General features: G+C 39.6%; 1 protein-coding gene across 3 annotated transcripts in view; it reads left to right on the top strand.

Annotated features, from left to right (window-relative positions):
* FIGN (fidgetin, microtubule severing factor) overlaps positions 1-12,960 on the top strand; it is a 118,584-nt gene extending 105,624 nt beyond the window's left edge. For all 3 annotated transcript variants that reach the window (XM_024579858.4, XM_024579857.4, XM_045187489.2), the window contains one exon: positions 8,766-12,960. In XM_024579858.4, the coding sequence (XP_024435626.2) occupies positions 8,774-11,020 (2,247 nt within the window). In that variant the 5' untranslated portion in view covers positions 8,766-8,773 and the 3' untranslated portion in view covers positions 11,021-12,960. The remainder of the gene's footprint in view (positions 1-8,765) is intronic.
* The last annotated feature ends 1,799 nt before the right edge of the window (positions 12,961-14,759 follow it).

The raw sequence follows: 14,759 nt of genomic DNA, 5'->3' as shown, positions 1-14,759 counted from the left end.
TTGCATTTATATACTTGAAATAAAATATACACAACTACCTATTTTCAAATAGCTCTATGTGCACACAATGATTAACATAACATTTTAATATAGTGAACAAGGAAATTCACCAGATATGTCATAATTCAAGGTTCGTACCATCCCTGGGTTGTGTTAATTAAAAGTGCAAATTTATTTTTATATGGCACAACCATATCTTGAGAATCAACCCAAATAACCTCAAATTTTAGGATGGTGGTAAATGTTACCTCAGCAGAGTCCCTTTTAAAAATAAAAATTCAAAACACATAGAAAATGTGCGATACTTTTGGCATTTGGATTTCTCCTTCTGGATCAATCACTGTGGTCAGATACTGTGAATCTAGCGTGGGGCTTTCAGGTTGCGTTAGCCCTGCTTACCCCTCCACGCTACTGCTCACCTGTGTTTACACACACAAGAGGGCTGATACTGCAGAACAAGGGGACGCTCTGTTGTGACACAGAGCATACATATTTATTAGCGATGGCAGTCCCTATGGACATATGTGGCATGTCCTGATGATCTTTGTATGACAAAAGGAATTGGGAGAAAGGGTAGATGACCTAAATGGATCGAAAACATATATGGAAAACGAAAAGACAGGCATGAGAAATGAAAGGCCATAAAGTAACAACTTTAAAGGTTAACTACAAAGCACTGTTCAAACTGATTACGTTATTTAAAATCATTCTCATCAGTAGATTAAACAAAATAGCATTTGACTTAATGTGGGAGTATCAGTCTTCTCACCTACTAACTCTCAAACCTTTTCCCTTGCATTAGTTGATGATACTTAACAGTAAATACTAACACTCTGAGTATGAATCAATTGTATATTTTAAGTTGCATGTATATGCATAGTTGTGTATTATTTTGAATTATGTTAGGATATACAGATTATTATTAAAAAATATTTACCTATAAACTTTTGTAAAAATCTACCCTCTTCCCAAAGAAACCAACATGAATCTAAATTATAATTTTAAAATATAAGGATTTTATATGAGAGTGATTAAATGTTCACTAATGAAAATTTTCAGACATCCTCCAGAAAAACAGGTATTTATTTGAATTAAGGTTGTGATTTCCTAGGCTGCTTTAAGTGGTAGACAGTCTATCCCGATCATATATTGAGTATAAGTTCAAGGACTAAAAGTGATATTTCGTTCACCGGTGTAATTGTTTTGCCTAAGTGCTGATGTGTGCAGCCTCATACACACAAGCCGTCCCCTTTGTGTGTCCTGCACGTTAACAACGATGACCCGTCAGATGCATGCACGCCAGGTTTCACCCTCAGCATGAAATATTGGCAAAATAGTCATTTTTATATTTGGTCGCATTTTGATGAGTGAGTATTTTGTTCTTGTGAGTAAAATGTAATGCCTTTCACAGACACTAATTCAGATCCTAAGCTACCCACCAACTCAACTGAAGGAGAGGGTATGTACCATTCCAGCCCAAGTCATGGTGCCCTGTAGCACTGCATACAGGCCTCACCTAAGCCCAAAGATCAGCTGCTCATCCAGACACCATCAACCCAGCAGCTTTCTGTGAGAAATAAGGAGTGTAACTTTGGAGAAACCTAAACAGTCCACAACAGTTGTTCTGAAGCTCATAACTGCCTAATGGGAGATGCTTTACTGTCAAACGAAGCTTTGGTTTCTGGTATCAGAATCTGTGGCAGAGTCAAAGGAGCATATTAGGGACGGCATGGATCGACATAAAGAAAATAACTAGAAAAAGTATCTGACAAAGCACAACAAGGGGAAGATACTGAAATGACAGCAATCTGGAAATCAGGGGTTTTTTAATGATTATTCATCATTCTACTCTGTTATACTGATGACCCTGAAAGAACAAGAAAAATAGCAATTGTTTTATCTGTGCCCTGATTAAGAGGACACAAATGAATATAACAAATAGTATTTGGAAGAAATTTCTTCTAAAGACTACTTTTTTTTTTTTTTAAGATTTAGAGCACTAGCTAGTTTTCAGGAAAATATAGTTAAGTGATAAAACTGGAGCGTGAAGCTCCACAGTGAAGCCATAAATTCAATTGCTTGTGTGCCCAGTAAATGCCGTAAAAATACCTGAGGTTGTAATGGAGGGGGGCACGTGACAAACCGGAGGGCATGCCGTGTCCAAAGGGGGCAGATGGTCCTCGGTGCAGCCAACTGTTGCCTGGCAAGAATGAGGTCAAGATCATTCAACTTGTCTTGAAAATAGGAAATATGGGAATACAGATTTTTTTATATAAAGTTGACTGATTTTAAAACCCTGTGCTGGCCAAACAAAACAGGCTGCACGCTGCCCTCAGGCTGTCAGGTGGCAATTTTTCTGTTAGAGGGTGAGGTATTTGAACTATATTTACTAAGGACCATTTAGCCAGAAATGCCTTCATGATTGTTAAAAAGGATTGCTTTATGCAAATAAGGTGGAATGGGGAGAGAGAGTAATTTGCTGCAAAATGTATTATAATTTGAAGTCTTGAGGTGTGAAAGTGTGATTTAAAGAGAAAAATCATTTGACAGCCTTGCTATATAATTAGAATATCTTATTTTGAGACTGTGAGCTTTGCGATCATTCTTAACTGGTTTCAAACCTCTAAGTACTTTGTTTCTTAGTTGTGGTCTCTACAACATTGAGTCAAAAAACATTAAAAATAAATAAAATACTATGAAAAATTTTTGACACCTTTTTGATTAAGGAGGTCCTGCTCTTTGTTTTGCTGAGTATTAAAGAATTTCTATACCTTTCTTATAACCAACATTCCCACTGGAAAATCTCCTTTTCAGTACCTGTCCTGATGTTGAAGAAAAGTGATTTATAAATTCTAAGTGTGATTTTACTTTTTTTCTGTCTAGTCAGTTTTGCTTCTAATGCACCTCTGGCTTTTTTTTTTTTTTTTCCCAAAATAAACATTTAACAAAAAATATTTGTATAGCAGTTCACAGTTGCAAAATATTTTCACAAATAATGATTTGCTTAGGTAATTTTAATGATCCAGCAACATATTATACCATTATCGTCCACATTCAATAGCTGAAAAACTAGGTATTATGTGCTTGACTTCACAAGACTATAACAAATAAGTGATGGGAAAAGCAAAGCCAGTGGTCTGGTTCTCAAGATTGGGATAGTCACTCTGCAAACAAAATTCTAGAACCTTCTTATGTTCTCTCCAGTTTTTTCTATCCCAACAGTCTAGCAAGGCCCCCAAACAATACCGTGTTAGACAAAATAGTATTGAACCGCACAGGACACAGTAGCAAGTAACGTACCAAACGGTGACTGAGCTGTCTGGACTGGGGACTCGGTCACTTTAAAGTTCCCTTAATCTTTAAAATCAAAGAGTCAAGGTTTAGAGAAGTTAGAATGTGAATGTTTTTCCTCCTCTTTGAATGCACTGGGGTGACACCGGTGAACACGAGCACACAGGTTTCAGGCGCGCAGTCCCACAGCACGTGGTTGCACCCTGCGCTGTGTGTTCGTGCGGCCTGCTCAGCCCCTTCGTCAGCTCGTCGCTCCCCTGGAGGAACGATGGGAAGGGGTCTCCTGCCAGTTTTCAGTACCAGGAATTTACAGGCCCTCAGAAGGCGCAGCACTGCCTAAACCTGTATTTTTAGCCAATGGCATTTTGAAAGCTCTGTGTGTTCTGCCATAGTCTACCTAGGAGACGGTGAATCTGCTGCATTATTAGGATGAGGGGGCTGGAAACTGTAAGTAAGTTGTTGTAGTCGCCCTCATAGTGATTGCTTTCTAGAGAGAGACCTTGGCAAATAGGGTACTGGATTTTTTACTATATATTGAAAAAACAATAATGAAAGTTTCAGAGATGCAGTAGTCCACAGGAGTGTGACCCGTGGGGTGTGTCCTGCGGCCCGTGAGAGCGCTGGGCAGCTATCCCGGAGAGGCCACCGGGCCTGCGGGTGTTTGCCTCGGGTCCCTGCCCTTAGGAAGTGTGGGGAACCCGAGGAAGGCAGGCAGAGCCCCAGCCGCCAGAAGGGCCGTGTGGGAGCCTTGTAAAAGAGAGCAGCTCTTTTAGACCTGATGAACTGCTGAGTAGCACATGCATGTTAGAGGTGGGGGGCGGAGTACTGAGCAGTGCCTTAGATTAATATTTCCAGGAATGTGTGCTAAAAATAGATTCTAGAAGGCTTGGTCTTTTATTCCCAATTTCCTCCCATTCAGAAAGTTGTTTTTACGTTCTTCGCTTTCCTATACAAGAGTTGCTTGATGATCTTGAAGCTGGGACAGAACTTTGAAGGCTGCCACAGTTTCGTTTCACGTGGTGAAAGAACATAATGGAGCCAGTAAGGCGATGAGGCCGCAACTGTTCAGTAATTAAACCTAAGTTATGAAATGGTCGTAACAATGGAAAAGCTTATCCAAACTGTCCAGTTTTATGGGGAATAACATAGACCTGTTCATTTATACATACATCAATCCTATAACAACAAAATCAGATTTTGACTGTTGAATCTGTCGTTCTTGTATAACATTTAAAAGTATCTGAAAGGCAGTTTTCCATTAAAATAACACATTTTTAAAAACACATTGCAGTGTAAAATTCTCCAGCTGTATTAAGAATTTTCTTATCCTATCAAAAATCAAAATTGATAGATTGGAGCAATTCTTTAATTATCTTTAAGGACTATTTTCCTAACTTTTCACTGTTTTCTGAATTCTTATTGTGCCTATTTAAGCTACTTCTAAACAGCAGTGGGAGTTACTTTTCTGGAGTCACATTTCTAATAATGTTTAAGATAGTATTGTTTCTGGGGTTTTTCTCCTCCTGCTCCAAAGACAAAGCATATGAAAGCTGTTTTTAAAACCCATCTTATTATTTGGGTGCCAAGTTAAGTGGCATGCTTCTGCTGCTGCTTACTCTCCGATAACGGAGATGCAATCAAAGGGAGCCTGCTTTTTTGTTCCGAGAACATTTGACTGTCTGTGTTTCATCCATTTAACATCAGAAATATCATCACCAATAAACAGAACAGTAACAGCAACAACGAAAACAAGTTTGGTTCTACTTTCAATTAGTATTAAAATTCAGGAAACTGATGAAAAAGCTCTTGGGGATCCCAAGCCCAGGAAAGTCTCCTGAACACTGGCTTCTTCAGCTCCTGCTGATAGGAAGAACTAGCTCATGGGAACCTACTGACTTACATTTTAAAATAATATTAATGATTTCAAAGCACTGGCTAAGTACTTGTGTTTCAGGGGATGCGAATAATTCTGTTCCTTTAAGTTTATTTAATCAAAGCTCAATCTTGCCTTTTGCAGCCATGATAAGGTCTTTGTTATTTAGTATGCATCAATAAATAAACGTTTAATTATCTTGGTAAATGCATCCAAAAATAGCATGAGAATCAAAAGGCAATAGTGTTTCCCGTAATTATTCCAAATATATAATTTTGATCGCTAGAATCTTTGCTTAATTTCTGATGAAACAAATCTTATAAAATGTAATTAGCTTTGCTGGAGTTAAACTGTGCAGAAATACCCAGTGAAAATAACCAAACTACTTCACTTAAACTTTATATTCTGTCTCTTATAGTGCTTATAACTTACCAAGATCACTTTTTGCATATTTTTATAAATGATTAATTTATAGGAAAAAAAATGAGCCAATACAGGTGGAAGGTTGCCTATTTAAAAAAACATATTATTCTAAATCTAAAGCAGTTTGTTTTTTTTAATGGGCATTTTAAAAAATAATTTTTGTTATTTATGTGTGTGTTAAGTCATGCCAACTATGGCTTAGCTCAGCTCACTGAAAGGAAGCGAAGCCCTTTAACGAGTGTATTGTGTTGGGTGGTGTTTTGCTGTGTTGCATTTATGGTAAATCCCATTGCCTGTGAATCCTAAATTGTTATCTGAAATCTTAAGACATTTATTTAAATATTTCTTCTGCATCAATCTAGTCAGTTCTTACTCCTAACATGTTGTGTTCTTATTTTCTCAACTCTGTATTTTGATAATCTTTTAAGGAAAAAACCCTAATAGAAATTCCCTGGAAATAATTTACAGGACTAATGAATTTGTAGGTCTTTTAGACAGTTCTATATTATAGTCACATTAATATTCTCTCTTTTTTTTGAGGCTTGAAGTAAATCCCATGACACTGGAAGAATTTAGATACTGATTACTTGCGATTGGTTCCTGGTGATTTGCTCTTAATAATTTCCAGTTGAATTTAATGAAAGTATGATTCCTGAAATGCTGCTTCATTAAATTTGCATCTTTTCCCCTTAAAGTGTGGTCTCGGTCATTTCACCCATTTTGCGGTGTGTTTTCCTCCTCCTTAAAAAATAATGATTGAGAAAACAGAAACAATTGTGAATATCACTTTAGTTCTTCCTCGAACTCACAAGTTTCTCTGAGTGAAATGATGCAAGCTGCACTCCATCCAGATTTTACAATTTTTTTTGTTTGCAATTTGATGAGATTGTTTTTAAAAGACAGACTTTGAAAACAGAAACATGAAGATTTAGGGGGAGGGAGGGAAAGCGAAGAAAGAATCTGTTGCATGTACAAGAGAAGCAAGGTTTTTAGTATTTTCACTAAAAAAAATGTAAAGCTTGATTAAGTTATACAGTGCAGCTTTCAGACTTAATTTAACTAAGATGGTGATTTGCAAATGAATATCTACGTGGCTCCTTTTTAAAAATCCAAATGCAAATGAGTACAACTGCAGTAAAATATATTTGCAAATGAATCCTGTTGCTTTATTCATTTATTGTGTAATTACTGCAATCCTTCCTACCCTGTTTTCAGTATTTTTTAATCATTAAGTCTGAAGCATGACAGCAGTGCCAGCCCTGGCATGATTCTCTTTGACTAAAACCTTGTAAATTAACACAATTAGCACAGCATCATCCTGCTAATTAACTTCCAGTGTCTGGTGCAATGGTTTTGCAAACAAGGAAGAGGGAGTCAGAAGGGAATCAACATGCCATTCTGTTACCAAACTCTGTGTTATGTTCAGTTTAGCTCTGTAAGTCAAAGCTGGCCATATCAGAAGCCAGAGTCAGGCAATGAAGAGCTAAAGGGTTTGGAGGAAGAAAGCAGAAGGGGGTAGGAGCTGTCAGAATAGACAGAAGAGAGCTGATGCCACAGATGCTTCATTTAGGCCAGGCCTCCTCCTTATCAAGGAATCTCTGCCAGAGGGTACAAGACAGTTTGCAAAATTCACTTTGGGTAATACAAAGGAGATTAAGAGGGCCTGCTTAATACAGCTGTGCCAGAATAGGAAGTGTTCCCAGGAAGCGGGGATTGGATGGGATGAGCCAGCACTGGGAAATAGAACAGGGTTTCAGTGCTCTTCTGTAACTACCTATGTGTGAGTCCTCGAGCGTACATTATAAATCCCTTTGGGTACTAGTTCTCTAATCTGTGAAAGAAGGTAATTTCTGAGGTCTCTTTAAACTGTAAAACTCAAATGATTCTCTGATTCTAACTGCTTAGTATTTTCTCTTAAGTGAGAAAATACTCTTGTTTTATAGTTGGCTGCATAGTCACCTTGCTTCAATTAGTAACCTAACTGATGATAGAATTACCCATAATATCTCATAATCTAGTTGTACTATTTGAGTTTCTGCCACACTCTGCTTCCCACAGAAATGTAGAATTAGAATCCAGATTCTCTCTTTCTCTATTATTATCTTCCTGTTTACCTGTTTCTGTCCTTCCTCTCTCTCCCTCTCCTCTCTCTGTCTCTTTCCATATATATATATGCCTCTCTCCCTTTCTGCCTCTCTCTTTCCAAATGTATGTGTGTGTGTGTGTGTATACACACACACACATTCTCTCTCTCTCTCTCTCTCTCTCTCTCTCTCTCTCTCTCTCTCTCTCTCTCTCTTTCCTCTTTTGGAGACTGTAAGCAGGGAGAAGGATTGTAAGAGAAGGAGGGAGAATGCTAGCTAGAAGACAGACAGACAAGTGATGCTTGCTTTTTTTTTACAGGGACTCAACAACAGAACTGAGAGGCAGAAAGGAGCGAGTTGTAATTCATACCGAGTTGTAGGCTTTGTGCGATGAAAGCGATGGAGCGCTGCCTGGGAGATTGCTTTGCTGCACTCCACGAAGCAGATTTGAAACTGTCGTGGACCACTTTAGATGAGAGTTGGATTATGGAATGACCTGCTATGTCTGTGTCATATTGTTCTGTGCAGGGAGCATTATACTGTGCTAACTAGGTGTTCAGTACCAAATAAGAGAGGTATCCTAGATGTGATCTGTCAGCTGTGTCTCATTTTTATATTGGTTAAAATATAAAACAGAAACTGTGATGTGAAGAGACAGAGTAGCTAGATCTTGCACTTTGATACTATCATTTGCTAGATAGTTAAAATACATGCATATTTTATTGTAGGGATCTATGACTGAATTGTGCTTTGATGGGAATGTGTGTGTACATATATATATGTGTGTGTTTCTCTGTGTGTGTAGAAGTGACTTAATAGGCTTAACAGAGATTTACTTATGACTTTCAAATGGAAAATATTTCTACAAAGTTTTCATTTGAATTCAGTTTATTTTTAAATGGGCTGAAATTCAGTCCATTTTAAAGTATACATATTACAATATAGATTATGACAGTGTTGTAAACTGGGGGAATTTTTTATAATGTTCCCATTGTTCGTGGAAAATAATAGGTAACCAAAAAAGTTGGGGAGAGGGGAGTTGAACAGTTCTGACGCGTATCTAAGTAATTTAACTATTTTCCCCAAATCCTTAGGCTTGAAGATGCAGTGGACGCCAGAGCATGCCCAGTGGCCAGAACAGCACTTTGACATCACCTCGACCACTCGGTCTCCTGCCCACAAGGTTGAAGCCTACAGAGGTCATCTGCAGCGCACCTATCAGTATGCCTGGGCGAATGATGACATATCTGCTCTGACTGCATCCAACCTACTAAAAAAATATGCAGAGAAGTATTCTGGCATTTTGGAAGGCCCTGTGGACCGACCTGTACTCAGCAACTACTCAGATGCACCATCAGGACTAGTGAATGGTCGGAAAAATGAAAGCGAACCCTGGCAGCCCTCCTTGAATTCAGAAGCTGTTTATCCCATGAACTGTGTTCCGGATGTCATCACTGCCAGCAAAGCTGGAGTTAGTTCAGCCCTCCCTCCAGCAGATGTCTCTGCAAGTATAGGGAGCTCTCCTGGGGTGGCCAGCAACCTGACAGAACCTAGTTATTCAAGTAGTACCTGTGGAAGCCACACTGTACCTAGTCTTCATGCAGGGCTCCCATCTCAGGAATATGCCCCAGGATACAACGGATCATATTTGCATTCTACGTACAGTAGCCAACCAGCACCTGCACTTCCCTCGCCTCATCCATCTCCTCTGCATAGCTCTGGGCTCCTGCAGCCACCACCACCACCTCCTCCACCACCAGCCCTGGTCCCAGGCTACAATGGGACTTCTAACCTCTCCAGTTATAGCTATCCCTCTGCTAGCTATCCTCCTCAGACTGCTGTGGGATCTGGGTACAGCCCTGGGGGGGCACCTCCTCCTCCTTCAGCATACCTGCCTTCAGGAATTCCTGCTCCTACCCCTCTGCCCCCAACCACAGTTCCTGGCTACACCTACCAAGGTCATGGTCTGACACCTATCGCGCCCTCAGCCCTGACAAACAGTTCGGCAAGCTCTCTCAAAAGAAAAGCTTTCTATATGGCAGGGCAAGGGGATATGGACTCCAGTTATGGAAATTACAGCTATGGCCAACAGAGATCTACACAGAGTCCTATGTACAGAATGCCCGACAACAGCATTTCAAACTCAAATCGGGGGAATGGCTTTGACAGAAGTGCTGAAACATCATCCTTAGCATTTAAGCCAACGAAGCAGCTAATGTCCTCTGAACAGCAAAGGAAATTCAGCAGCCAGTCCAGTAGGGCTCTGACCCCTCCTTCCTACAGTACTGCTAAAAATTCACTGGGATCAAGATCCAGTGAATCCTTTGGGAAGTACACATCGCCAGTAATGAGTGAGCATGGGGACGAGCACAGGCAACTCCTCTCTCACCCAATGCAAGGCCCTGGGCTCCGTGCAGCTACCTCATCCAACCACTCTGTGGACGAGCAACTGAAGAACACTGACACACACCTCATTGACCTGGTCACCAATGAGATCGTCACCCAAGGACCACCGGTGGACTGGAATGACATTGCTGGCCTTGACCTAGTGAAGGCTGTCATTAAGGAAGAGGTTTTATGGCCATTGCTGAGGTCAGATGCATTCAGTGGACTGACGGCCTTACCACGGAGCATCCTTTTATTTGGACCTCGAGGAACAGGCAAAACCTTATTAGGCAGGTGCATAGCTAGTCAGCTGGGAGCCACATTTTTCAAAATCGCTGGTTCTGGCCTAGTTGCCAAGTGGCTAGGAGAAGCAGAGAAAATTATCCATGCCTCTTTCCTTGTGGCCAGATGTCGCCAGCCCTCGGTGATTTTTGTCAGTGACATTGACATGCTTCTCTCCTCTCAAGTGAGTGAGGAACACAGTCCAGTCAGTCGGATGAGAACCGAGTTTCTGATGCAGCTGGACACAGTACTAACATCGGCTGAGGACCAAATCGTAGTAATCTGTGCCACCAGTAAACCAGAAGAAATAGATGAGTCTCTTCGGAGGTACTTCATGAAACGACTTTTAATCCCACTTCCTGACAGCACAGCGAGGCACCAGATAATAGTACAACTGCTCTCACAGCACAATTACTGTCTCAATGACAAGGAGTTTGCACTGCTCGTCCAGCGCACAGAAGGCTTTTCTGGACTAGACGTGGCTCATTTGTGTCAGGAAGCAGCAGTGGGGCCCCTCCATGCCATGCCCGCCACAGACCTCTCAGCCATTATGCCCGGCCAGTTAAGGCCCATTACATATCAAGACTTTGAAAATGCTTTCTGCAAGATTCAGCCTAGCATATCTCAAAAAGAGCTTGATATGTATGTTGAATGGAACAAAATGTTTGGTTGCAGTCAGTGATAACTTCTTTTAAAAAAAAAGTGTAATGAATGTTGGCACACGCACATAAAACCTGCTACATAGGGTATAGAGCCCCTTTCCAGTAGTGTTTAAATCGCAAAGGGTACTGGGGAAGACGATGATTGAGTTGCATCTTTAGAGTCAGGGTAGATTTGGAGGAAAAATGCATCAAATGAGAGCTTCTGATTGAAAGCCCCAGATGACAGAAAGCATCTGTTGATGCTCAGTTCGGTTCAAGCTAGACAACACTCACCAAGGAGCAAGGTGCCAGTGTGTTGACTTCAGAAGGACATGAACCTCGTGTGTTGATTCCATTCTGCTGTTCTCGAGATTTAGTTGCTGTCAAGTGCCTGGAGTGGTGCTTTATTTTTTGTTTGCCTCACAATTACATTGGTGGCATGTGCTAATATAAAGAGCTTTAACTTCAAACATTATTGGACTAAAGAGATGAACGGTTGTGTTATGACAGAAAACCAGATTTTTGCCATTTTAAGAGCAACAGTATTCCTCAATCCTGTCTGTTCTGCAGTATTAAGCTAAGAACAGGTAAAACAGGGTAACGGTAATCTGGACCTTAATTTCTGCAGTTCATTTCTTTTAATGTTCTTGTCTGCAAAAACTCAGGAAAGCGATTGTGATTTGTACAGTACCTCAAAGGAATGTGTTGAAAGCACTATGTACTGCTGAGAGTAATGGGATAGGCTTCAATGTTACTTTATATTAAAATGTATGTTTACCTCAACAATTGGAAAATAGCAAGGAAAATTACTTTGAATGTATCCAGAAAAATAATTAAGTGTGATACAACTGAATATTTACAATTTAAAGTAGAAATGGAAGGATTTTTTTTTTGTTTCTTTTACTAATTATGGAGAATTAACCAGAGCAGAGTCATTTCTTTGTGTCAATAACTGCAAGAATTCTTCGTACATTGCTCCTTGGTAGTGAAGTGAAAATGTTCTCAAAAGGTACACTGGTTAATGGAAAGCTACTTCTTCAGTTCGTGTTAGTGTCTAGGACAGTCAGCCGCAAAACCTGTTTAGGACTCTGAAAGTCACAGTGCCCCGAAACTGGGACTGCATTGTACCGCATAATTGGTGGTGGTGGTGGTGGTGGTGGTGGTGGTGGTGGTGGTTTGCAAGTTCTCTCTCAAAACTGCTGGGAATGGTGTCATTCTATCCACTAATCTAGCTTATAGGCTTGCCATGCTGTTTGATAGAACGCAGAAGACAGCAACCCAAGCAAACAAACAAATAATAAATAAATACAAAAGGCAACCAACTTATATATACCCACAAAGAACGTCTACATCCCCTCTCCTCTTTTTTGACTCCTCTCTTGTCAGTGCAATTTTGCTTCTCATTTTAAAATCTTCTGGGCTGTAATACTCCCACATTCATTTCTACCTCAGTTTTGTTACATTTCTCTTGGAAAGTGAAGTAGAAAATCGGAAGTGGACACACAAACACACACACACAAGATATCTTGCCAAACATGTCGCTTTGTTTCCTTCCACCTTTTCCCGTAAATCTAGTTTCTAAATACATCAGTCTTCCTGCTTGCATCTCCCTGATTCTACCTCCCACCCCGAGAGCATGTGCGGCATTTTTCTAAATTTCTTATTCCTCTCCTCGCCAAGTTGTTCTTTGTATCCTTTAATGCTTTTATGTGCAACTTTTCTTGATAGCTGACTGGTGCTCGGCAATGCCTCTAAACAGACAATGTAGGCTGTAGCTTTCCAAAGCCACTGCCCGTGCATAAGCAGAACAGCCTGGCTTTTTGAATGTATTTTTCCTGGTTTTTTTTCTTTTTCTTTTTTTCCTTTTTTTTTTGTTCAAGAGATACAGTAACAAAACTGTTGCAAAGCACTGGCATTTTATGTATTCAAAAAGTGATGTACATTTTTTAAAATTTTAAATAAATGCAATGGGAAGCCCCAAGAAAGTTCTTTCTGTTATTGTTTTTTTTTCTTCAGAAATTTTTACTGATTTCATCTACAATGTTAAATTCTCTGAAACACAACATAGAGAACGCTAATGAGAACTTCAAGATATTTGCGAAATTTTATGATGCTTGATCCATTACTCCTTGTTTTTCTTATTTTTCATGTTGCTAAAAACTGAGCAAATGAACCAGAATTTAATTTAGTCTGATGTTCTATGATTTAAAACTGTGCTCACATATAAATATTCCACATTAAAAAGCAGTGCCTTTCATGAAGGATACAAAAATAGCGTTTAAGTACATTCTCTGCTTCTTGCAAGTGAAAATATACTACAGTTGTGTTCTGGCTCTACCCTGCATACCCCCTATTGTAAGGAAATTCTAATATCCCCATTAACTTGTACGTTCATATTGATGCCCTGACAAGTTTACTTTTGCACAGTACTGATCTATTTTCTGTCTTTTAGGCATTACATTTCATTTCTGCGAACATGCTGTGTTCACTTGAAAGCAACTGGCAAGTTTTGATAAACTCTGTCTTATTTAGACAACTTTGGAAAATCCAATATTGATCCATAGTTTTTGTGGCTAGTAAGAGTTAATGCCAAATATGTGACTGCACTATTATGTTTTACACTTGTTTATAAAACAGAAAATAAAGTCATACCTATTAGCTTTTAGCTTTAAGTGACTTAAAAATTACTTTGAGATATCAGTGGTCAAAAATCCATGTATTTAGGCAGACGCTGAATTCGTGTGTGAATTTCATTTAGCCTCCTGAATTCGAGGATTTGATCTCTTAGGAAATGGGCATGCTGACGCAATGAAGATGTGGTGGGGGAGATACGGCTGACCTTTGAGTAGATAGTGCTCTCCTGTGATTCTTTGATTCTACATGACAGCATTATGAGCTCTTCTATGGACTAGCCTAGTAATGAGCTCCTTTCTGACCATCCCTTCTGGAGCTTAGAGTGGGGGTGGGGGTACCACATCCTCAGCAGTGAATGCGTACAATCAGTGATAGTACAACTGAGTTATACAGCTTCATACTCTTGGCCTTTTTTTTGACTGCTAAGAATTTAGTGAAGGCTACTAATGAAGGTAAGGAGGTAATGAGGCAGTCTAAATCCCTTGCTGTCTGGCCAGGGGATTTGAGCCAGTCCACTTAACAGCCCCTAATTCTCTTCTTCACAACTGCAATAACGTTTCCAACAGGGACAAAAAGGAAGTGAAGGAAACCACTTCAGAAGGATCAATAGAAATTCAAGAGGTAGTTCATAATAACCTTATGTGTGACACAAATGGAAATACTCTACACTTCTGGCATGCTTCTCACCAAAATATTTAGAACATTAGTGACAATATGGAAAACTTTGCTGACTGAGCTGATCAATGGAATGTGAAGGCAGTATACTTTAAGGCTATTTACTTTCACACAGAATGTTTATCTATTAGTCAGTTTGTATTCTACTCAAATGCAGATAGACGGGTATAATGTTTTCTTGTGCATTTGAAACCTATCAAGGAGAAAATAAACCATTCCACTAAAATACATAGGCCAAACACCATCTGGGCAAGTGATAAAAGCTATCCAGAGGCTATGCTATGTAAAATAGCGAGGTCAATTTGCATGGGTTGCATAGTCCTTGGCTATGCAGTTTTCAAAACACTACATCCAAGAAAATCCAAATTAATTTCTATACTAGGTCTTTGTAAATTTAAATATATTTGTGGGTTGTAAAACATGTTTTAGAGGCATTTGGAATTTCTGTCTCTGAAAATGTGTCCAACTCCA

This window comes from Desmodus rotundus, chromosome 2 (genome assembly GCF_022682495.2).
Source record: "Desmodus rotundus isolate HL8 chromosome 2, HLdesRot8A.1, whole genome shotgun sequence".
NCBI classification, from domain to species: domain Eukaryota; kingdom Metazoa; phylum Chordata; class Mammalia; order Chiroptera; family Phyllostomidae; genus Desmodus; species Desmodus rotundus.
The sequence above is the reverse complement of the archived record's forward strand: the minus strand, read 5'-3'. Positions and strand labels throughout refer to the sequence as shown.